At 41.1% G+C, this 22,545-nt stretch overlaps 4 protein-coding genes and 1 pseudogene across 7 annotated transcripts in view; 2 read left to right on the top strand and 3 right to left on the bottom strand.

Moving 5' to 3' along the window:
• The window catches only part of tmem104 (transmembrane protein 104), a 46,355-nt gene extending 41,077 nt beyond the window's left edge, over positions 1-5,278 (bottom strand). The window contains exons 1-4 of the mRNA XM_018684645.2: positions 5,006-5,278; positions 4,421-4,487; positions 3,557-3,678; positions 2,559-2,640 (exon numbers count right to left, since the gene is read on the bottom strand). Coding sequence (XP_018540161.1) covers positions 2,559-2,640; positions 3,557-3,678; positions 4,421-4,465 — 249 coding nt within the window. The 5' untranslated portion in view covers positions 4,466-4,487; positions 5,006-5,278. The remainder of the gene's footprint in view (positions 1-2,558; positions 2,641-3,556; positions 3,679-4,420; positions 4,488-5,005) is intronic.
• A 232-nt stretch (positions 5,279-5,510) lies between these two features.
• On the bottom strand, positions 5,511-9,795 carry LOC108888588 (5-hydroxytryptamine receptor 3A-like). Of its 3 annotated transcripts, none has more exons than XM_051074167.1 (9): positions 9,580-9,795; positions 9,325-9,488; positions 8,951-8,995; positions 8,742-8,851; positions 8,011-8,183; positions 7,763-7,923; positions 7,471-7,681; positions 6,946-7,104; positions 5,518-6,850 (listed from the first exon to the last, which is right to left on the bottom strand). In XM_051074167.1, exons 1-9 carry the CDS (start codon positions 9,617-9,619, stop codon positions 6,588-6,590), a joined length of 1,326 nt encoding a protein of 441 aa, XP_050930124.1. In that variant the 5' UTR covers positions 9,620-9,795; the 3' UTR covers positions 5,518-6,587. The 3 variants fall into 3 exon arrangements, with proteins under 3 accessions (XP_050930125.1, XP_050930124.1, XP_018540167.1); XM_018684651.2 differs by having other exon boundaries at positions 9,325-9,491; XM_051074168.1 differs by lacking the exon at positions 6,946-7,104 and having other exon boundaries at positions 5,511-6,850; positions 9,325-9,491.
• On the top strand, positions 7,546-22,500 carry LOC108888590 (pentraxin fusion protein). 2 transcript variants are annotated; one of them, XM_051074173.1, is made up of 4 exons: positions 7,546-7,550; positions 21,325-21,386; positions 21,485-21,692; positions 21,842-22,500. In XM_051074173.1, exons 2-4 carry the CDS (start codon positions 21,335-21,337, stop codon positions 22,251-22,253), a joined length of 672 nt encoding a protein of 223 aa, XP_050930130.1. In that variant the 5' UTR covers positions 7,546-7,550; positions 21,325-21,334; the 3' UTR covers positions 22,254-22,500. The 2 variants fall into 2 exon arrangements, with proteins under 2 accessions (XP_050930130.1, XP_018540169.1); XM_018684653.2 differs by lacking the exon at positions 7,546-7,550 and adding an exon at positions 21,126-21,220.
• Positions 10,815-15,718, bottom strand: tsen54 (TSEN54 tRNA splicing endonuclease subunit). Its single transcript, XM_018684648.2, is given in 13 exon segments — positions 10,815-11,050; positions 11,397-11,510; positions 12,129-12,189; positions 12,287-12,422; positions 12,504-12,629; positions 12,631-12,967; positions 13,287-13,394; positions 13,613-13,665; positions 13,737-13,835; positions 13,927-14,010; positions 14,100-14,163; positions 14,355-14,513; positions 15,601-15,718. Coding segments are annotated over 13 exon segments (1,548 nt in total). The 5' UTR covers positions 15,657-15,718; the 3' UTR covers positions 10,815-10,899.
• On the top strand, positions 18,228-19,613 carry LOC108888591 (pentraxin fusion protein-like; annotated as a pseudogene).
• Positions 22,501-22,545: the final 45 nt, after the last annotated feature.

A 22,545-nucleotide genomic window follows, 5' to 3' on the forward strand; every position in this document is an offset into this window, starting at 1 on the left:
ATGGCAACATCTGGAAATTACTAGCAACAGCTGGGAAGCGCTTTGGAGAACGGAGAAGCCTCACACCAATCACATGCCCACACATCGCTTTCCAGATTAGTATCAATTAGCTGTCAGTGATAGTCGACTTTGTGAGTGTCATCAGCTGAATTAATAAGTGACACGTTGGCTGGGACACAGGGAGGAAAAGAGGATGAGGAGTGACAGGAGCTAATGGCCGTGTGACAAATAACAAGCAAGCAGCAGCACAGGAGCAACCCCACAAAGTGCCACATTAACTCGTGCAGCTGCAGATCAGAGTTCAGACTAACTTTCTCAAAACACTAACACAGACAAACACCAGGCTACAGACAAAAAGATGAATCCTCACTGTGGCTGTGAAGGTTTAATTTACACGACTGTTTTCTTTTCACCAGTTCCTAACAATTTATACGCTGAGAAACTAATCTACACATTAATCCATGAGAAAAAGTTTGTTGCAGTCCTTACATAGAGGATAAAGGACAAACACATAATAAATATGTATTTACACGTGATCAAATTAGGCACTTTTTCCCAGTTTTTATGTATTTATTAACATTCGTGGAGAGAATTTCTCAGAATACAGTCCATGGTGAAGTTTTATGAAGAGTGGATACGATCCAGTCGCACTGCACTCATAACTCCAGCAGAGGGCGATCTCAGCAGACACAGCTAAACATTACCTATGTAATGACAACATCATTCAGTTGGAAATAAAAACACAACCAATTATTTGATATTGTAGGTCAATAACATCCCGTCACAGTCGAGGGCTTCTGTAAGGAGCTCAGCTATCATGTCTGCACGGCCAGATTCGACACTGCACTTCATCATTTCCTGCAAATCTGCCTTGGTTAATGAACTGGCTTAAAATTACCTCTGTATATAATTTATATGAGACTTTCTCTGAAAACACATGATGATGCGTCACTGTAAAAACAAACAAACAAACAAAAAATGTATTTTCGTTAATAGGTTTCACTCAAGCGCAGAGAAATAAAAAGCATTCAGTGGTAAACATTTCCAGTTTTCTCCCCCTCTTGTTTTCCATTACGTGGGAGGAAAATGCTGAGAGAAGTACAGGAGCCATGAATCAAGGCCGAGTGTTTGGGGCTCAGTTAGCGCCTGGCTATTGTCCTCAGGCTCATAACTCCTCAACTGCAAACCCACAGGCATTAAGCAAGATGACTTCTGTACCACGGGAGAAACGAAAAGCAAAAGGCCGAGCGGGCCTAGAAAGTCTTTTTCTTAGTCAAAGTAAAAATGATTGAAGACCGGCTTCTCTCCCTTGGTAATCGAGTACAGCTTCATCCAAATTGGGTTTCTTATGGAGTGGTGGCCAGAGGCACAATTCACTTGTGGGCTATAAAACAACAACACCCTTCTAAATAAAAAATACAGCCTCCTATTAAAAGGCAGAATTCCTTTCAGGATTTAACATGAAATATTCTGCAGCCTGGTCATTTAGAAAAATGAAAACAGTTATTGTTTCTCTCAACAGAAGTTCAAATGTGAAAGAAGACTTGTGGTGATAAACTTCATTTTGGTAAAAGGAAAAGCTCACTCAGCCTTGATGCTGCAGAAACACACTGACACTGTTAATACTTTAAACGCTTTAGATGTTTAAAGAAACAGCAAGGTGTCTCTAATGTCTAACAGAGCCAGCGTTTCACTAAAAACAGATGTGCAAACTGCAAAATATATTTAGCAGCATGTGTGCAAATAAAAAGTAAAAGAAGAAATTATATTTTTTCTCTGCTGTGGACTGCTGGCCAGACAGCCTGCTTACAAAAGCCTCTGGACCAGTAACAACATTTGTGTCATAAAGGATACAGTGTTACTGAGAAGTATTTATGTCAAGTATCTGATTACTTCTTCCACCATTGAAAGTCACAGTAACACAAACACACTAACAGATGGAGGCAGTGGGATTCCAGCAGCTCCTTAGAGCTAGCTCAGTAAAATTACTGTTTTTGTCAATGGAGTCTGGTAATAATATGTAGTGATGTTTCTGGTCAAACTAGAAGGATCTTACTCTTTAACAAAAAGCTTTTCTCTTACACCCACAAACATGTAAGTGAGTGAGTGAGTGTATAAGCAAACAGCCAGAAAAATTACCCTCACACTTCCTGACTGAAAAACTCTCTGGATTTATGTTTAATTTGACACAGATTATTTCCCAGGTTTTTTAAAAACAGATGGAGTGAAGCTCATTCTGTTATTAGCTGCCTAAACATGCTCCAACCTGTCAGAACAAGACATGTAAGCACATTAACCAGAGCTAAGAACTGGAAATGTCCCTGTGCTGCATTTATACCAACATTAGTTCCACTTTTTGCCTGCAGGTTGTAAATAGTGTTTGGCTTAATGTGTTATTAGATACACTCCCACTGACAGAGAGGAACATTCACTTCAGTAATATTTGTATATTTGTATATTTGACATCATTGCAGCAAACAGAGAACGGTCCATCCAGCCCTCATCCTATTAAAGATATTTACTGTTCATATAAAGTGAGACTGTGTTTGTTATCTCACCTCCTCCTGCTCTCTCCTCTTCCAGCGCAGCTGAGCGTTGGCAGCCGCCATCGCCTCAATCACGAAAGTGGTGGTCATGTAGCTGGTGAGGAGCGAGCGAAGGACAAGACACGACACGAAAGGTTAATGAGTCACTTTTAAACAAAACTGGTTATCAAGCATCAAAACTGTTCCAACAACAGGTGGAGCTTTCCTGTAAAACGCTAAGTGCCACTCTGCTGCCTAAAGTGAAAACAAGTTCATGTTGATATCAAAAGAGGGAGATCTATCTAACCTAGCAGCTTTTTACAGCTTCAGGTCAAGGGGACCTGCAGGTTCAGATCCAGGTTCATCCCCACAAACACACAGTGCCACACTGTTTTATTATAAACACATTGATTACAGTTGTTTTAAAACAGAAGGGTGAATGTTCAAATGATGACAAACTGGCAAAAAAAATCATATTTAAACAAAAATGAATAAATAAAATTCACACTGATGCACTAAATGGTAATTACAAAATGAATCAATGAATCATCAGACATTAACACTATTTTATTAATTATTATTAATCACTACTCTATTTAAAATGACATATATGTTGTGAGTTTTATTTGAATACGACTAATATTTAACCCACAGCGAAAAACATCTCTTACAAATTTCTATGAACTTTCTGCATTCACAATGTGTGAAAGTCATGACTTGAACGACTTCCTTTACCATTTACTAAATTGTTTTAATATATGATCATATTCTGTTTTCATATTCATATAATTACATGGATCAAATCATGCTGAAAGATTAGCTGAAAACATTGCCATTAAAAGAATATTCATGCTCATCTCAGCAGGAAACAAACACACGCTGTGTTGTTTTCACACTGACTGAATATAAACTACAACATAATTCAGATGTTGGCAGAAACATCAGCCTGCAGAGCGACAGGTGATGCATGATAGAGATGAGAAGGAGGTGAGTGGGTATCCTCTGTGTTAGGGCTCAAACAAGACTCTTACCTCATGAATCCTAAAAACGAGATGAGTGCTAAGCTGACCACCCAACCAGCTGTAGCAAAGGCTTTGGGCATCGTCAGAGCTCCGGTTCCCACGATCAGATTGAACATATACACCAACCCCACCTGTAGAGGGAACGACCAGGGTGGAGGGTGAAGACATGAACCAGTCTAACATGACCCGACGAACAGGATTTCATTCATTACTGCATTTGGTATCTTTAAATTTCATATTTGCCCGGCTACAACCGAGGTCACTGACCTACTTAATCTCACAGTAACAGGTGTTCCTCATAAAGTCAACCACTGTCAAGAAAGAGAGTCAGGCTTGTTGGGCAGCGCTGACCCCTATCAGGTAGCAGAGCGCTTTAATGATTCAAAGCTTTCACTTCCTGGAAAAACCACTTGACCAGCAGCGCTTCATCACTGTGTCAAAGTCATGCCGATGTAAGCAAAGTCAGGGACTAAAATGAGTTGTCAAAACTGAGTCCAGACCATAAAGAGGCCTGATGTGTAAAAAACAGGATGTGTAAGCAGTTTAGTTTCCTCTTTAGTTTTCACTGCACTTTCATGTGCACCATCAGTACTTACAGAGACATTACTCATTAGCTGAACTCAATAAAAACGTCCTTCTGTTCTGGGTTCACAAAGTATTTATATACAAAGAGCAGTCTGCTGAAGATAAGCATGTAGTTCTGTCCAATTCATCTGTAATTCACTGCAGGAGAATGCTTCAATCTCTGAACCTCAGATCATAAGTCAGGTGGGCTTCACAACTTTACAACTGCAAGGTGGTTAAACATGTGTCTGGCTTGAAATAATCAAAATGAGATTCAGAGTTAATCACAGGATTCTGCATGACACTCACAAATGCGGAGTAGGGCTCCCCGGTCTCTGTAATTCCACCTGCCATGGTTGATGACACTGGTCTTAACCTGGAGGAAAAAACAGCCAGGTAACTGAAACCTGTTAGCTCTTCTTTTTCACACTTGCTTTATATTGAGACATAATAGGTACAGCATTAACAAAACATGTTATACAAAGTTCATAATGTAGGAATAAGACTTCACAATGTACAAAAAAAACAAAAAAACAAGCGTGTTTCCTGCATGGAAAAAGAACTTCAACGACACATCTTGTAATTTAGATTTGATCGTAAAATTAATAGAAAGTCAGACAAGTTTAATACTTGATTTAAGACTTCTCTTATATTTTAAGGACCACTTTTCAGTTCGGCATAAACATGATTCACTGAGCAGCTAACATTTCAATACAAAAGATTTTTTTAGTGTTACAGACTATGTGTTTATTTGCTAGCATCGCACCTGGCTGCGCTGGTAGCAAAGTGCAGCTATCACACGTGAATAACGAACTTTTATAATACATACCGATACATGTGGGGAATATTTAGGTTAAGGTACATTAGGTTAAAATAAAATGAAAGACTGCTTACCTTACTTGTTTCCAGTGTATCTTGCTAATTTAGCTGCTAGGCTAACAGTTTGCTCCAAGCTGTCAGCCGGAACAAATCCTCCCCAGCAAGCTGAATAAACTCCGAGTCTTGCCTCCTAGCTAACATGGGCTGTGTCGGTGTTAGACAGCTGGAGAGAGGCTGAGAGAACAACACTTTCCCACGGACTAACGAGGCTCCAACACTCGGCTAATGAGGCTGTAAACTAGCCAACAACAGCTGACCTCCTGCGTCAAGCTAATGCTAACAACAACGCACACTTCCGGTAGTCACTTTCAAAATAAAACCTTCTCTGTCGTTGATAAACTGAATATTTTATTGAAAAGACGAAATAAGATTATTTTTTTAATTCACAGCGTGAGTGCATGTTTTGTTTAACACATATGCCCATATACAGGTGTCCCAGCTGTGATAACAACATACCATGGTATGGGTAACCGTGATTTTCACTGTACTGAACATGACATGATTTTGTTCCGGTTTGTTTCAACCCGCCCCTCTGTGCTGCTGAAGTGATCAAAACGACTAAACCCTTCGCCAGTGCGCCCTGTCATATGACACGTATGCATGTCATATGACATGCACACCTGTCTGTTTGCATCCACAGCAGCATCACACACTGATATTTTGATGCTGTCAGTATCAGTCCAGTGCATTTATTCAAGTACTCAGCTAATTTACTCGAGTATTTCCACACTTCAGCTGAATCACTACAGTTCACAGCAGAATATTAGATTCTTCCTCCACTACATTTGTTTGATTACTTTAGAAAAAGACAGGTGTGCTCAGACACATCAGGCTGATAATGTCACAGACATAACTTATGATTTTTAACAGCAACAACACAAATGAACAAACAGAGCTCTCAAATCATTGTTGAAGGAAGGTTTATATCTGCTGATAAGCAGTAACATAATAATACAGAATGAGTATATTATGTGATATAAATGTGGGATAATATTTTCTATCCACAGGGAGAGAGTATATAAATTAAATGAAATTAGCCCTGTTTTACCCAGCGGAAACATCAAAGTGATGTGCACATTAATGCACTAATTAAAATCCAGTATGTTACTCTGAAATGAGGCATTAAGTAACAGATTTCCTTCCACCACTGGGTGGTGTAGTTTGATCTAAAAACAGCTGCTTCATGCATCTCTGTGGAAATACAGGTACAGACGTGGCCCATCAACAAAAGACAAATCATAAGTCAGTAAAATGTACTTTATGAGGAGAAGAAACTCCTACTTCCTCTTTAGAATATGTAAGATCACAGTCTTTGAGTAAAGGTCATTTGATATGACTCTTTTTATTATAAATCTTGTGGTACACCTGTTCATTCCTTTTTCACATTTCTCCCTCTCTTTTATCCTGTTTCTTTAAGATAAAACTGAAACAGTCAATATGAACAGAAATCAACTTTAATTTGAGCCTAAAAACCTACACATACTGCAGGTCACACAAAACCAAGGTAATATTTAAAAACTCGTCACCGTCAGATTTCAGAGCACGCCCTGGCTGCTTATACACACATCATCTAATTATTATCACTTTCAAAATAGGCTCAGACCCACCCATGATAAATGAACACCAGGAAAACTATGATGGTTAAAAGGTAGAGGGCGAAGAACACGGGGTCTATGATGAGAGCCAGTCTTTCATAGCGTCCGGGCTTCTTCTTCTTTTCGTCTTTTCTTCCGGCTTCCTGTCGAGCTGCCTTCACCTCCTCCAGGATTAGTCTCAGCAGGTCGTGGTCTCTGGGACAGTCCGCAGGGAGGTGACTCTTCACTGGACTCACCTGGCCTCTTCCCTCAGCTCCAGCAGGCTCTGTGTGAGAAATGGATACAGATTTATGAACAGTATCACCCCCTCAGAGTTACAAACAGAAAACAGAGAGTATCTCTCGCAGGCAGAGAACCTACCTTTGTGACAGCTGGTTTCCAGCTGGATTTCCACCTGGGTATTAACAGACTTTTCAACCTTCTTATTCAAATAATCATCTAAGTCCATTAGAAAGCAAATCAGCATGGCCTCCAGGACGCTGATACCCACCAGGGCGAAAACCCCAACACAGTAGTTGGCTGGAATAAACATTGCACTGCTCAGTGTGATATTGTTGACACTGATAATGTGATACTGAACACTGTCACTCTGGGATTTTTGAACCTATTCTCCTGTGTTTTTGGTTCTAAATGGTTGATAGAGACAAAAATCCTTCAGTTCAGTGAAGTGTACCAAGAACAGCTGCTGTAATGTAATCGAATGGGCAATTTTCCACGACAAAGTAAATCCACTTAAGTGTTTGTTTTTGCGAATTGGATTACATTGCAGCACCTGTGTGTGATGAAAGATTTTTGTCCTTATAATCATTTACACCCAAAAACACGGGACAAAAATCACAGAGTTATCCTTTAAATCTCTGGACTGAGGCCGGCGTGGCAGCTCACCGATCATTGGCAGGGTGTCCTCTGTGGAGGGCAACATGTCCTGAAGAATCAGCAGTAAGACAGAGATGGACAGCAGCACAGTCACTTTGAAGCCCAGCTTTTCACCTCTGGCCTCACTGATGAAAAAAGAGGCCAGATCCAGGATCAGGAAATAGAGCAGGGGCACAATTAAATTTACCACATACAACATCGGCTTCCTCGTGATTGTGACCTGGGGGAAAAAACAAACAGTCAAATTAAATACAAACAAACACAAGTGGAGAATGGAGAAAGAACTGAAAAGTTTTCTTACCCTGTATATAAGCTCGCTCTGAGGTTGGTTGTACTTGGTGGAAGTTTGATTAATAGTTTCCAGCTTTATAAGTTGCCATTCCCCCTGTGTAATCATGACCCGCTCAGAGAGTGAAGAGAGGGTTGTGTCACTCTGGACTGTTCCTAGTATTATATTAAAAACTGTGGAGATAATTTTAAAAAATGAAATGACTAATAATCACCTTAAATATGCTCCATGGCAAATTCTGGACGTGAAAAATGATTTACCGTCGTAGTTTGCAGATGAGAATGTGATGTTACAGTTCTGTGTATCAAAGGGGAACTTGAAGAGCCTCAGCTGACAGGTGAAGGTCAGCCGCTTACGTCCGTTTGCGTACACAAAACCGCTGGGATACAAACTGACGAGTGGACTCTGCTGAACACTCCCAGTATCAGAGGCACTGATGGGAAAAGAGGATCAGAAAGAGTAAAAAGGTGACATTATACCATGAGGATTCTAATCGAAATTTACTGCAAAAAAGTTTTTTTCCAACATTTATTTTATGAGTGGAAGTTTTCAACTTATTCTTCAGGCCTGTTTTTTCCTAATAATCTCTGTAAAAGGCAGCTGCTGGAGTACTGCTGTCTCTTAGTTTGTTACTGTGTGACTTTCAGTGGTGGAAGAAGTAATCAGATACTTTACTGAAGTAAAAGTACCACACAGTAACACAAACACACTAACAGATGGAGGCAGTGGTATTCCAGCAGCTCCTGGTTAAATCCCTGTTTTTCTCTATGGAGTCTGGTAGTGATCTACAGTGATGTCTCTGGTTAAACTAAAAGGATCAGACCCAAAGTCACCAGGAAACCTTTTCCTTTCAAATCCAGTAGATTGTGACTTAACTAGTGTGACAACCGACCACACAGTGAACTGAATCTAAAACCAGCAGCAGGATTGTTTAATTGATGGTGGCTCCGTTTTTTGGATGCTTTAAAACAGGCTTTGTACTTGTACATACTCCTCCCGGATGTTTACGTCTGGAATCCAGAGCTTCGATCTCGGAACGGTCAGCATGTAAATCTCACAGAAGTCTGATGGATTCCAAGTCAGGAATTCATTTTTCCAACGCTGGGAAAAGAGAAAAGTGTGTTCAGACATTATTATGACACAGGTTGGTGAGTGTGTGACGTTCAAAGAGCCAGTGAATGTGTCAGTCCAGACTCTTACCATTTGGAGCCAGATGTGACTGGTGACAGTTTGAGTCTTCTCATCCTGTAGACAATCAGTATCACAGGCATTTACAACAAAAATAAAAGATCGATTCTTTCCACTCAGGAAGAAAACACACATTCTCCCACTTAAATCTAACATCCATGCAGGTAGTTTTGCCTTAAAGCTGAGCTGTGGATCAGTTAAAAAGATTTAGCATCTCTGATAATCAGTGAAGAAACATTGATGTATTTTATCAGCTCATATGTAAAGTTTGAATCTTAAAGTAACTACAGGCTGCAGCCTAAGTAGAACTAAATGAAAACAAAGTGTAGAAAACTGCTGACAGGTTAAAAGAAGACACACTGAAGAAGGTCAATAAAGACACTTACCACTCCTAAAATGCCGTACATCAGCATGTCCAGCTCAACGAGGGTTGAGCTGGTCCAGTTTTTCACAGGTCGCATAATTGATAAAACCTCATTTGTCGTCATGAGGTTCAAGTGACTCAGAAGACCTAAGTATGAGCAGTCTAAAGTCTGACTGCTGGAAACACCTGCTGGGAAGGAGAAGAAGAAATCATCATCAGAAAACATCTTTATTCTCACATCTCTGTGCTGTGTTTTACGTTTCATTTATGAACTCACCAAGAAAAGCAAGAAAAGCCAGAGTCCTCAGAGCTGACATGGCTGTTTGACTTCAGCTCCATCTGTTCAAATCCTTTTTAAACTGCGAAAGACTTACATCAGCAGCAGAACAATACAAGTTAAAGGTGGATGACACATCAATAGATCTAATTAAGTGCACTGTCAAAGTGGGAGAAAGCATCTGTTTGTTCCTGTGGTCTGTTGGTATGGGACATAACACAAATCACCCGCACACTTCTATTGTCGACCTGCAGCTGAAGCAAAAAGTCAACATGACGGGAGCTCAGTGTACAGTGGGAGTGGAAGGGTTTTCCTGTGTTTCTAACACCTGTGGTCAAGAAAGAAAACAGACATGTGACTAGAGATGATTCCAGGTTTTAATATAAGATTAAAAATGGACATAAAAGAAGTGAACAGTAACTGTTCATGCATGTGAAAGGATTTAAAGAGCAAAACTCTCCTGTGTCTACAAATTAACAAACACTTCTTTGTTGTGAATGCAGTTGATAAAAAATGCTCAGCTGTAGTTACAGATGGGACAGCTGTTCAAACTTAATCTGCTGCTACAAGAGCAGAACTTCAAGAAGGTAAGAAACGACTTGTTTCAGGGAAATGAATCGTATTTTTTGTCTAAAAAGAAAAATAATCTTGTTGAGTGTATTCTGCATTAGAAAACTGATTTCATTTTAAGAAAATATATCTAACTTTGTTAAAGTGAAATACTCTCATATTTAACCAGTAACAAGCTGGAGTGGTTTTCAGAACATCCCAGGATTCTCTCCTAGATGTTTTTCCTTATTTAAGATTAAATTCAGATCTGAATTTAAGAATCTGAAATTCTGTCAATTCAAGTTTGCTAGAATTTTTTAAACTAGCATAAAGGTTTAGCCTGTGTAGACTATTTCCATCTTTTGTTGTTGCACAAAATAAACAGTAATAATAAATCTGTTCATCTTAATAAGTCACTCTAATGTATGGAGGCTCATTCCTGTCTCATGACAACCTCTCTCATAATAACGACTCAGCACTACTGACTCTGTTGCTCCTGCACATAAAGAAAAAACCTTCTAACTTCTAAAAACACTTTTAAAAAAGAAATGATTGGTCACTTTTTGTCACTGTACAATTCATCAAAAACACAGGACTGAAACACCCGTCCCACAGACCAAACCTTTGGCACTAAAAACACCCCACATTATAAATCAGACACACAGAAGACTTTTGTACACATCCAGTCAGTCCCACAGACGCAGATTTATTCAAAGGCCTGGGTGTGTGAAGGTGAATGTTTGACAGCGATGGTTAGAGAGCAGCGTGGTCTCAGGGGTACACGTCCTTTGGCAGCTGGAAGTCTTTGAAAGTGTAGAAGGAGATGTCTCCGTGGTCCACCACAGCAAAGACCACTGGGACGTCTCCGCTCTGGGAGGCCAGCAGCTTGATCGCTCGCAGGTCGGGAACAGGACCGTCAAAACTGAGACACACCAGGGAAGGAATCACACGGCACATGTTAGCATGCTACAGAAACCCATAGACTTTGTTCTACACTGTCTTGATTCTGCTTGTCTTTAGTCTGTAATTAGTGAATTAATCAATTACTGATGAACAGAAATGTTGGTTATTGAGGTCAGTGATTTCTGACATTTTACAGACTAAATAATCAATGAAACAATAATCAATAGATTCCTTCTGTAACTGCAGTTTTATCAGAGTCTCAAAATGACAGATGAGATAAAAGATCTATTCTATCTATTCTCTAATCTCAGTCTGTTTTCTGTAAGCCAATCTTGAGTAAACACGCCGTCGGGCAGATGGCTCACCTGCACACACACATCCTGGAGTACGGTTTCCCCGGGCTGCTCTTCTTGAAGTCAGCCACTGCATCAGGTTGGTAAACATTGAAACAAATCCTCCACTCATCTGAGCCTTTTAAACTGAGCACACACAAAGAACAAGGTTGTCAATATGTGAACGATGCTCTCTCTGTCACAGCACAATACAACAACGCAGCGACAGACAGCAGAGCCGCAGCTTTGCAGCAGCTTTGTTTCTTTGTGGGTTTGTAAATTACAGATGATAGACTGGCAGCAGTTCATGTGTAGTTCAAACACAGGTGACTCACTTTATTACCATTGAACACAATGACAATCCAGACTACACGGTCATGTGCTAAAAAAACAAATAAAACATTTCAAGCCTCAGAATGAAATTTGAAAGAATAAATTATTTGACAAGTCTGACTGAAAACATCTCCCAGCCCTACAGCAGCTCAGAGAAACCTACAGGGTCAGGGTGGGAACAGGACAGATCAGGACACTGAGTCAGGCCAGAGTTTTATTTACAGCATTTATTATCTATTCATCTTTTATTTATTTATTCAGTTTGGTTTTATTTAGTTTGTTTTCTGCCTCTTATGTCTTTGTTGTTCACGTGGCTACTGAAAATGAGATGTATATTCTGAATGTGTGATATTAAAACTGGATAAAACCAGAGTAATACATGTGTCAATCAGAAAATCCAGGCAGGAAACAGGAAACAGAAACAGGTGATACCTGGACGCCCCCTCGAGCAGGTCTGTAGATTTGATCACACTGATTTTATCCAGCAGTTGATCTGGAATTAAAAAAACAGATTAGATGAACTGATGCAGGTGAAAATCCAGGAAGCACATGAAGTTTGAATTGACTGTACAGACTCCATGTGACCTCACCTGTGGGGACCGGTTGTGTGGGGTCATGTAAAGGAGTGACCTCTCTGTTCCACAGGTGTGCTGGTCGACCTTCACGTCTCCCCTGCCTCCTCCTCAGCAGCTCCTGATACTCTGCCCAGTTTCTGCACCGCTGAACCTTTAAGGACCTCAGACTGTTATCCTCTGTGATGAGCCTCTTTTTTAGATTGAGTTTGTTTTATTATCAGCTGCTACAAACCTCTTTGTCTTTGTTGACGTCCCGCCGTCGCCTTCGCTTGTCTTCTTCCCTCTGCTCCTTTGCTGACATCTTCAACTTCCGCAGGTTTATTCTCTCCCTCCAGGGGGCGACGTCACAGACTCCCACAGGCCAAAGCTCCCGGCAGCAGAGAGGGGTCCGGAGAAGCCAGGCAGCTGGACAGCTGCTCCCTGGAGCCCAGGTCAGGGAAAGGGATGGAGCTGAAGTCCCAGCGGGAGGAACCAGAGGTGGGGCTGTGAACTGAACCTTTACCCGAGTCCCCGAGAACGTCTGTCGTCCACCAGGTCCTGCCCCTGCCTTCATCTGCTGCACCTGTGCTGGGAGTCTGGACCTCTGGAGTCTCTGGAGAGGTTGTCAAGTGTGACTCAGGAAGTTTGTTGTCCTCCTTGCCTTCATGGCTGCTGTTATCCTCCTCCATTCTCCCAGCAGAGCATTCTTCAGTACGACTACAGCGAGAACGAAAAGTGAGTGGCCCTTCGCTTTATGGGAAGATTCATGTGTTACACACTGACTAATAACTGAAAGCTTCACAGCAGTCACTTATCCTGAGCACGTTCAACGGATAATTATTTATCTTTCTACTGTGACTGAAATCAAACCACAGAAAACAGAGGGAAAAGGTGTTTTGCTAATTTGAAAAATGCCGAACTAAATCTGGCCTCTGATCACTCCCTGAATTCAGTCAGAATTTAGACGCCAAACTAAATAAGCAGCAGTGAACCATGCAGTACACAGGGAGTGGTTTGTTTCAGGGCGTCTGTTTACCTGGATGTTGGGGTGGGGCTGGTGCTGCGTTTCCTCTTCAGTTGTCTCCCTGCTCTGTCACGTGACTGAGGCAGGTTCAGCTGCCTCGCGTAGGACGACGGCTCCAAACTGTGAGAGGGACAAAAACACAACACCAACATTCAGCTGGTTTTCAAAACCTGGACCTCCACAGCAGCAGCATCCCAAATACTGAGTCTCTAAAGATCCAGGTGGATTCATTTCTCCAAACTATGTGACAGAGTGCATGTCTAAAACACAGGGGTACAGGGAATGGATGGATGGACAGGACTGGTTCAAAGTGGTGTGTTTGGCTCTAGTTCTGTTACCTGGGATCAAACCTGTGCACCACATAGCCCAGTCTCTTCAAATGCCCAAACACCTGTGTGAGAAGAAAGAGTTGTCAGACCAGTGGAGTGTGGCGCTCCTCTTTCTGAATGTGTTGGACTATACCTGATACTGCTGGAGGCTCACTGTGTCTGACGACAGAAATCTCTCATAACCGTCCTGAATGGACAGCGGCAAGTCCTTGTAAAACACCTGCACGTTTCCCTGTTCACACATCACACATTTAAATATCACTGATGACTCATGTCAGTATGAACCACCACACCCTGACCAACAGGTTTCATCTGCCACTCACACACTGCATCAGGTAGAGAGCCTCTTCAGGGAGCAGATACTGTTTCCCATCAGCAGAGAAGCCCATCGTCTGCCAGAACTTTCCCTGTGGAAAACACACACAACACTGAGAACACAAAGTGATGGGAGACAGTGCCTGTCACTGGGTGTGTGTTGTCTCACTACAGTACTCACAGCTGGAGACTGAAGCTCCACAATCTGGTCACTTGGAATCCATGTGGCCTTCACCAGGTTTCCTCTGCAGTGAAATGAAACAGACAACATCCTGTTATAACACGTCAGTCCAACACAACCTGCACATTCAGATGAAGCCTACTGTTACAGCAGCAACAAAGGAGACATCAGGCTCGAGCGCGCCAAGAATCAGAAGAGGCTGAAGGCCTGGCCAGAAAGAAGAGAAGGATGGAGGGATGAATGGATGCTACTCACAGCCTCTCCACTCTCTCCTCTGATATGAGGCTCCAGTGCTCGTCCAGACTCTGCTCAAGCCGCCGTCTCTGCTCGTCTGAGTCGCTGGGGAAGAAGTCCTTCTGTCCTCTGACGGGGATTTTGTGACTCCTGGACCGGGCTGCAAACAGCTCCGACGGACTGGAATTCAAAGGAAGACGATAACGCTCAGCTCCTCACACCTGATAACTGATGCTTTAATCAATAGATAAACATAAATATACAATTTTCAGGGATTGTTCTACACTATTAGACGTCTTTAAGCTCTATCTTCACACTGAACCACGTCAAACTTTGTAAATTTTCATAATACTCATGTTATAATACTTGTCAGAAAGACATCATTCTGATTTATGAGACATTCAAAATGAAAAAAGTTATTCTTCCAAATGTATTTCAGGTGCATATTGTCCATGTATGACAAAGTCTACTCTAGAAACAACCACACCACTGTAAAGACCAGGTTTTAATTAGGAAATGCACAAAATCTGAAGTTGGTACCTTGAATGAAACTATACCTACCAAGCTATCAAACACACTGTACTTATCCAGGAGAAGTGGCTTGTGAGTGTCCAGTGCATTCTGGGTGTTGAAGTTTACCACCAAAAACCACTGTTTGTGTTGCATGTTCCACTGAGTGAGTGTCATGTTACTGATGAAGTACAGCTGCATTGTGATGGCTTACAGTGTATTTCCAGTGGTTTTATGACTCACTGTCACAGGACATCGCCCAGACTCTCAAACAAACAGTCAACTGCATGATGCCTTGCTCACGGGCAAAAAATACACCGTGTGATGCGGCGACACAACCCGTACACTTCCAAATCCCAGTTTTACTCCAGTTAATTCTTCATTTTTGCAGGTTTTTCTCTTCTCGTTCCCCAAAACACACAGCAGAGGGCGACAGAGAGAAACAAGCACAGAGTCCCAGTGATTCAGAAACTGGCTCAGTAAGTTAACATCCGCCATTACACCTCTGGAGAGCAACAAAGCTGCTGCCATTCAGCTGCTAAATGTGTTTTTCACAACAACGTCGGTGGTGTTTTCCATGTACATGTATGTAACACTACTCCATAACTTAGAGACCAGTCAGATGAACCTGTCCCACCATGTGCACAGAGACAACGAGTCAGACAGAGAGCGGAGTAAAAAGAGCGAGAACGACAGAAGAGTTATTGTTTTCTGTCTTTAAATTATTAGTTATTTGATGATTTAGACGATAACGCACCTTAATATTTCACTGTAGAACCTCCCTCCGGCGTCTGTCTTGTTTTGGTCCGCCATGATGACTGCCCGTCTCCCCGCCGCGGCTCCTCTGGGTCCTAACGCCCGCCAGGTTCAGTAGTTAACAGCAGTTACACTCGTGGCCAGCAGGAGGCGCCAATACTCACACGGCTGTTTGGATTTTTTGTCTTTTAAGTGTTAAAAAAATTCGTTGACTCAGCTACATTAGAGCTATTATTATTAGCTAAACTATTTTAATAAGCATTAACTAAACTACATTAATATTAAACCTGGAACAAACATAATCAACCATTGCAGTATATTTATAACTACCCAGGTGATTCAAGACATTTCTAATGAATAGAAACTACTCCTTGTTTGTTATTTGCTGTGTACTTTCTTGTTTTTGAGTAATGTTAGTGAGTTTTTAAATTACTCATCAGCTTCTCCAAACTTGTCTCTTAGAAAATGTTTATCCAGGTTTCTACAGAGATCCTCATATTAGATTTAAGACTTTTAAAGACTTTTCTAATGACACATAGAATACAGTTTTACACAATTATTAAAGCGACAAAGTCTGAAAGAATAATGAAAAACCAGTGAGGACAATATGGCCTAGATTTTTTATTATAAATATACAAATAATTTTAAAATAATATTAATAAATCATTTTATTTTAATTATTATATCATATTTTTCCAGCAGCTTATAGCAGAATATAACACTATTTCATAATGACTTAATACTGACCCAGATATGCAGCAAGAAATGGATGGATACAATGACCTATTTAGTTTTCGTTAACCATCATGTTGTGCTCTGGTCAAATTTGACTGATTGAAAAGTTTTATCTCTGAAAAATGTGATTTATTTGTTCAGACTGACCTAAGATTCCATGACTTTGTCCACAAAGAGGATTTGAACACACAAAATAAATTGTATTGATTTGTATACAATTTTGTGAGTTTTATTCAACTAATGTTCCGGTCAAAAATGAATGGGGGAGACAAGAATTAGAATAAAAACTGAACTCAGGTACATCCTCATTTGTCAGATGGACACACACACACACACACACACACACACACACACACACACACTGCGGGAACCTTTGCCCAGTCGAGTCTCTCTCCCTCGGGAACAACACCTTTATTGACAGTTCTCACAGAGAGTTGCAACATTATTTCAATAACGCTGAACTTTTCCCGTAGCTTAGAGATAGAATACTTTCTGTGTGTCAGCACCATGGCAGGTGCATATACCGTGAGTGAGGCTCTTGATTACATATTTGATGATTGCCACACTGATGAGGAGGAGAGAGACAGTGAGGATGGATTTGAAGAGGAAGTGTCAGAAGCTGAAGATGACACAGAATATAATCCAGACCAAGAAATAAGTGATGAGTCCAAAGTATTCTGTAATTAACAGAATACCATGTGTCATCTGATTATTTCTCATAGTCAAAATAATCCAGAAATGATGTTCTTTAGAACTCGATTTCATGTGTATAAGCTCAGATCAATGAGGCACACAGGCCACTCTGAATATATAGAAATTCAAAACTTGTAATATTTAATTAAAAGTTAATTTAAAAATCTAACACAACAAGTAGTGATAAAATGTATTATTACAGGTTTTTATGGGAACCAGGAACACAAAATTGTTTGTTTGTTAACTGCAGGTTGAGGCAATCATTGAGTTTATGTAGTGTATAATTTGTCAACAGGTATGTGATGTGCAAAGAGTGAAGTGCCTCTAAAGAAAGAGTACTGCAATAAGATAATGATCTTCAAGAAATATTGTGTGGAAATGGTATTATCAATATTTACTGTATGATTCAAAGAAAACATGTGATATGTGTGTGTTAAAGGCCACCATGTGAGAGTAGATGTTAGTGTTCACTACATACTTTGTGTAATCCATATTAAGGTGTGAAAAACACATCATTTTTAAAAAACAATACAAGGAAGAATTAAGAAATAATGGTGTAAAAATAAAAGATAAGCAGGACGGGCCAGAACATAATGGTGTAGAGCAGAGTGAACAGGCCAAAAGAGGACAGGGCCTGCCCTGGCATGACCCTGTAAGCTGGAGTGTGGCCAGGAGAGATGCCCAGATTCTTTCCAGAAGACAGTGGCATATTGGTGATAAACTAATGATGGACATTTGGAAAAACCAATGTTTTAATGGTGTATATTTAACAAACCAATAAAATGACCAGAGAGGCGCGAAAGTCACAGCCAAAACTGTATAAAAAGAAGGACATGAGGCAGTGTAGTTCGGAGCTCTTCTGGTGCATCATGTATACACTTTGAACTGCTCTCGGATTTCTTCGTTAACAGATAAACTCTGCTGCCTTGGACACTGCCGTCTCCTGATAGTTTCTGAACACCTGAATCTGGCTGAAGATTTCTGATCGTGGCCCAGTGGTTTGGGACCCTGAACCCAATCCACATCAGTTACTGCTCCAGAAACAAAAATCACTTTAAACTTTGCTCAGTTACTTTGGCATCTTACCAGCCTGACCTGCATTCTTGCCAAATTTCAGAGCTGAATAAACAATTTTTGCTCTCCTCAGTTTGTCTAAACTCTGAACATTGATATCATCTTGTCTACACAGTACACAAATATCATTTCCCATCAGTGTGTGTTAATAAGGAGGGTGGAGTCTGGGGACCCACACCATAAAAACCCCTGCTCAGACTGTCTGCAGAGAGGCGTCCACAGCAGCACAGTATGTATACAGCTTCATTCTACTTGTACATCTTTATATAACCTTTACCTGACACTGCAGTTAATATAAGAAGTCGAATCAGTAAATTGTGTCGCTCTTTGCAGGTTTGACAAAATGAGACTTTCAGCCGTCGTTCTTCTCATCTCCACCTCCCTGGTGTTGGCCGGTAACTGTTTATCTCTCCTTTGTGCTTTTGTGTCTTTTTCTGCACATCTGCACCTGACTGCCTGCTCTTTGTAACTCGACAAATCTCTCGTCTCTCAGGGAGCGTTGTCATAAAGACCATGGTGTTTCCGACTGAGACAAGTACCAGTTATGTTGAGCTGGTTCCTCTGAAGCCTCTGGACCTGAGGGCCTTCACTCTGTGCATGCGTGTGGCCACAGAGCTCAAGGGGGAGCGAGAGGTCATTCCTGTTAGCGTACCGAACTGAAGACCACGATGAGCTGAATGTGTGGCGTGAACTGGACGGCAGGTTTGTGGTCCCATCCTCTCAAATACAACATCATAGATGGGGATATTTTTCTGGTTCCATTGCTTCACATTCTCACATAAAAAACCTTCAAACCCTCTCAAACTCTGACCTGAAAGATGCATACAAATGATTTTTCATCTGTGTCGTAGACTGTCCTTATACCTTCGCTAGTAGTGGAGAGAGTGTTTTGTTTGAGGTGCCCCAGCTCGAGGCTCTGGAAACACACCTGTGTGTCACCTGGGATTCCAGTTCAGGTGCAGGCTGCCCTCTTCATGAACGGGAGAAAAAGCTTGACCAAAATTTACAAGAAGGATCACGCTATCCGCTCCGGTGGCAAGGTCATCATCGGACAAGACCCAGACAATTTCTTGGGTGGTTTTGACCAAAAGCAGTGTTTTATCGGAGAGATCTCTGATGTTAACATGTGGGACTCTGTCCTCTCAGACAGCACCATCCAAGACATGTACGCTGGGAAGAGGGTACCAAGAGGAAATGTCTTTGACTGGGAAAACACTGAGCTTAAAATTAACGGGGAGGTGGAGGTTATTACTCGTGAGCTGTAGATTTAATGCAGCCACATCACACCTGTATGACATTTCTAATGAGCATGATTTGTTGAGTCTGTGCACCAGTGTCAGTGCCAACAATGATATGAATTCATTTCTTACTTCAGGTCAGGGTCTCTGTAATTCTTTCCAATCAAAACTTCTATGGACAATGTCTGCTGTGCTGAAATATATCACATGATAATGTCAAACTAAGACTGCATCATTCACTTCACTGAACACTAAATAAAGTTGTACTGCAATAGCTGTGTGTTGGTGTGTCAAGTCATTTTACATAAAGAAATGTGTTACAGAAATAAATATGTTTGGGGAAACAAATAGCACTAAGTTATTAAGTGTTAAAATAAACTGAAATTTGAAAATGAAAGAGAAAGTAAATAAATAAAGGAATTAATACAAAGGTAAATAATAATAATAAATGCTGCTGAAAGTAAAGGACCACGCTGCTGACAATCGTACAAAATTGTTCTTTTAATAGAAAACCATTCTGACTCAGCTGGTTTTACATTACTGCTGAAGAAACGTCTTGTTTTCGTGACATGGCTCCTCTCTTATTGTGCAAAATGCTGCTGGTCTCATGTGAATGAATAATAATAAAATCTACAGTGGCTCCAATGAAAACAGTTCAGAGAATCTTTTTGTCGTGGTTGTTTTTTGTCAGAAAAAGCAAGAAACATTTTCACAGGAGACACGAAAACAAGAGCGGAGAAATCTGCAGCAAATTCATCCCCTTTGGTCTGTAAACTAAGAAACTAACAAACCCTCCTGGATGGCGTTCAGGTTTCCAAACAACCATGTTCAAAAGCTAATTTATTACACGTAGTTTCAGTCTTATGTACATAACAGGTGCAGTGGGCAGGTGCAGCAACGAGGAGGAAAAATAAACCAAAAACCAGCTGAGAAATATTTGCACAACCATTCATGCACAAGCTTCTTTATAAAGTTATTAAAAACAACAGTTACTGACTAACTGACTAACTAACACAACAGCAAAAGAACAGGATCAAAAGTCTCACAACACAGGTAAGGTCAAAGAAACACGTTCCAACACTTTATTCTGCACATCTCAGTTCTCAGTTCATGCCTGCCTCTAGTCTGTAATAATTAGTGAATTAATCAGTCAATACACAGAAAATCAAACAACGGCAAGTTTAAGTAAAAATGTGAGCTTTTGATGGCTTTTGTCAGTAATTTCTAAATAAACAAGGAAACAATAATCGATAGATGAATTCTGTAATCAGTTTTATCAGAGTCTCGAAACATCAGATGAGATAAAAGATCTGTTCATCTCTAATCTGGTGTCTGTTTTCTGTAAGCCAATCTTGAGTAAACACGCCCTCGAGCAGATGACTTACCTGCACACACACATCCTGGAGTACGGTTTTCCCGGGCTGCTCTTCTTGGTAAACAATGAAACAAATCCTCCACCCATCTGAGCCCTTTGACCTGAGCACACACAAAGAACAAGGTCATCAATACGTGAGAGGATGCCAGAACACCACACGAGTGCCAAAAGGACGTGCACACAACCACCCAGCATGCTACACACATTGGAGAATTCTCTGGAAATCACGCACGGAGATGTGACAACAGGATGTAGCCCCATACACACACACACACACACTCATGTAGTAAGATAGCCTTACATCCGTCACTTATCAGATATAAAAACGCCCTGGAACAGGACAGGTTTCAGAATTGTCATTAGGCATTGTTGAATTGCAATTGGAGCTGAGTTGTCTACCTTCAGTAAATTCCCTGAAAGCTGCTGAGATTGTGTCCGGCTGATTCCTTTGACATTTTCTACAAAACTGTTCAGACTGTCTGCAGAGAGGCGTCCACAGCAGCACAGTATGTATACAGCTTCATTCTACTTGTACATCTTTATATAACCTTTACCTGACACTGCAGTTAATATAAGAAGTCGAATCAGTAAATTGTGTCGCTCTTTGCAGGTTTGACAAAATGAGACTTTCAGCCGTCGTTCTTCTCATCTCCACCTCCCTGGTGTTGGCCGGTAACTGTTTATCTCTCCTTTGTGCTTTTGTGTCTTTTTCTGCACATCTGCACCTGACTGCCTGCTCTTTGTAACTCGACAAATCTCTCGTCTCTCAGGGAGCGTTGTCATAAAGACCATGGTGTTTCCGACTGAGACAAGTACCAGTTATGTTGAGCTGGTTCCTCTGAAGCCTCTGGACCTGAGGGCCTTCACTCTGTGCATGCGTGTGGCCACAGAGCTCAAGGGGCATCGAGAGGTCATCCTGTTTGCGTACCGAACTGAAGACCATGATGGGCTGAATGTGTGGCGTGAACTGGACGGCAGGTTTGTGGTCCCATCCTCTCAAATACAACATCATAGATGGGGATATTTTTCTGGTTCCATTGCTTCACATTCTCACATAAAAAACCTTCAAACCCTCTCAAACTCTGACCTGAAAGATGCATACAAATGATTTTTCATCTGTGTCGTAGACTGTCCTTATACCTCGCTAGTAGTGGACAGGGTGTTTTGTTTGAGGTGCCCCAGCTCGAGGCTCTGGAAACACACCTGTGTGTCACCTGGGATTCCAGTTCAGGTGCAGCTGCCCTCTTCATGAACGGGAGAAAAAGCTTGACCAAAATTTACAAGAAGGGTCACGCTATCCACTCCGGTGGCAAGGTCATCATCGGACAAGACCCAGACGGTTACTTGGGTAGTTTTGACCAAAAGCAGTGTTTTATCGGAGAGATCTCTGATATTAACATGTGGGACTCTGTCCTCTCAGACAGCACCATCCAAGACATGTACGCTGGGAAGAGGGTACCAAGAGGAAATGTCTTTGACTGGGAAAACACTGAGCTTAAAATTAACGGGAAGGTGGAGGTTATTACTCGTGAGCTGTAGATTTAATGCAGCCACATCACACCTGTATGACATTTCTAATGAGCATGATTTGTTGAGTCTGTGCACCAGTGTCAGTGCCAACAATGATATGAATTCATTTCTTACTTCAGGTCAGGGTCTCTGTAATTCTTTCCAATCAAAACTTCTATGGACAATGTCTGCTGTGCTGAAATATATCACATGATAATGTCAAACTAAGACTGCATCATTCACTTCACTGAACACTAAATAAAGTTGTACTGCAATAGCTGTGTGTTGGTGTGTCAAGTCATTTTACATAAAGAAATGTGAT

Source organism: Lates calcarifer, linkage group LG11 (genome assembly GCF_001640805.2).
Source record: "Lates calcarifer isolate ASB-BC8 linkage group LG11, TLL_Latcal_v3, whole genome shotgun sequence".
In the NCBI taxonomy this organism is placed as follows: domain Eukaryota; kingdom Metazoa; phylum Chordata; class Actinopteri; family Centropomidae; genus Lates; species Lates calcarifer.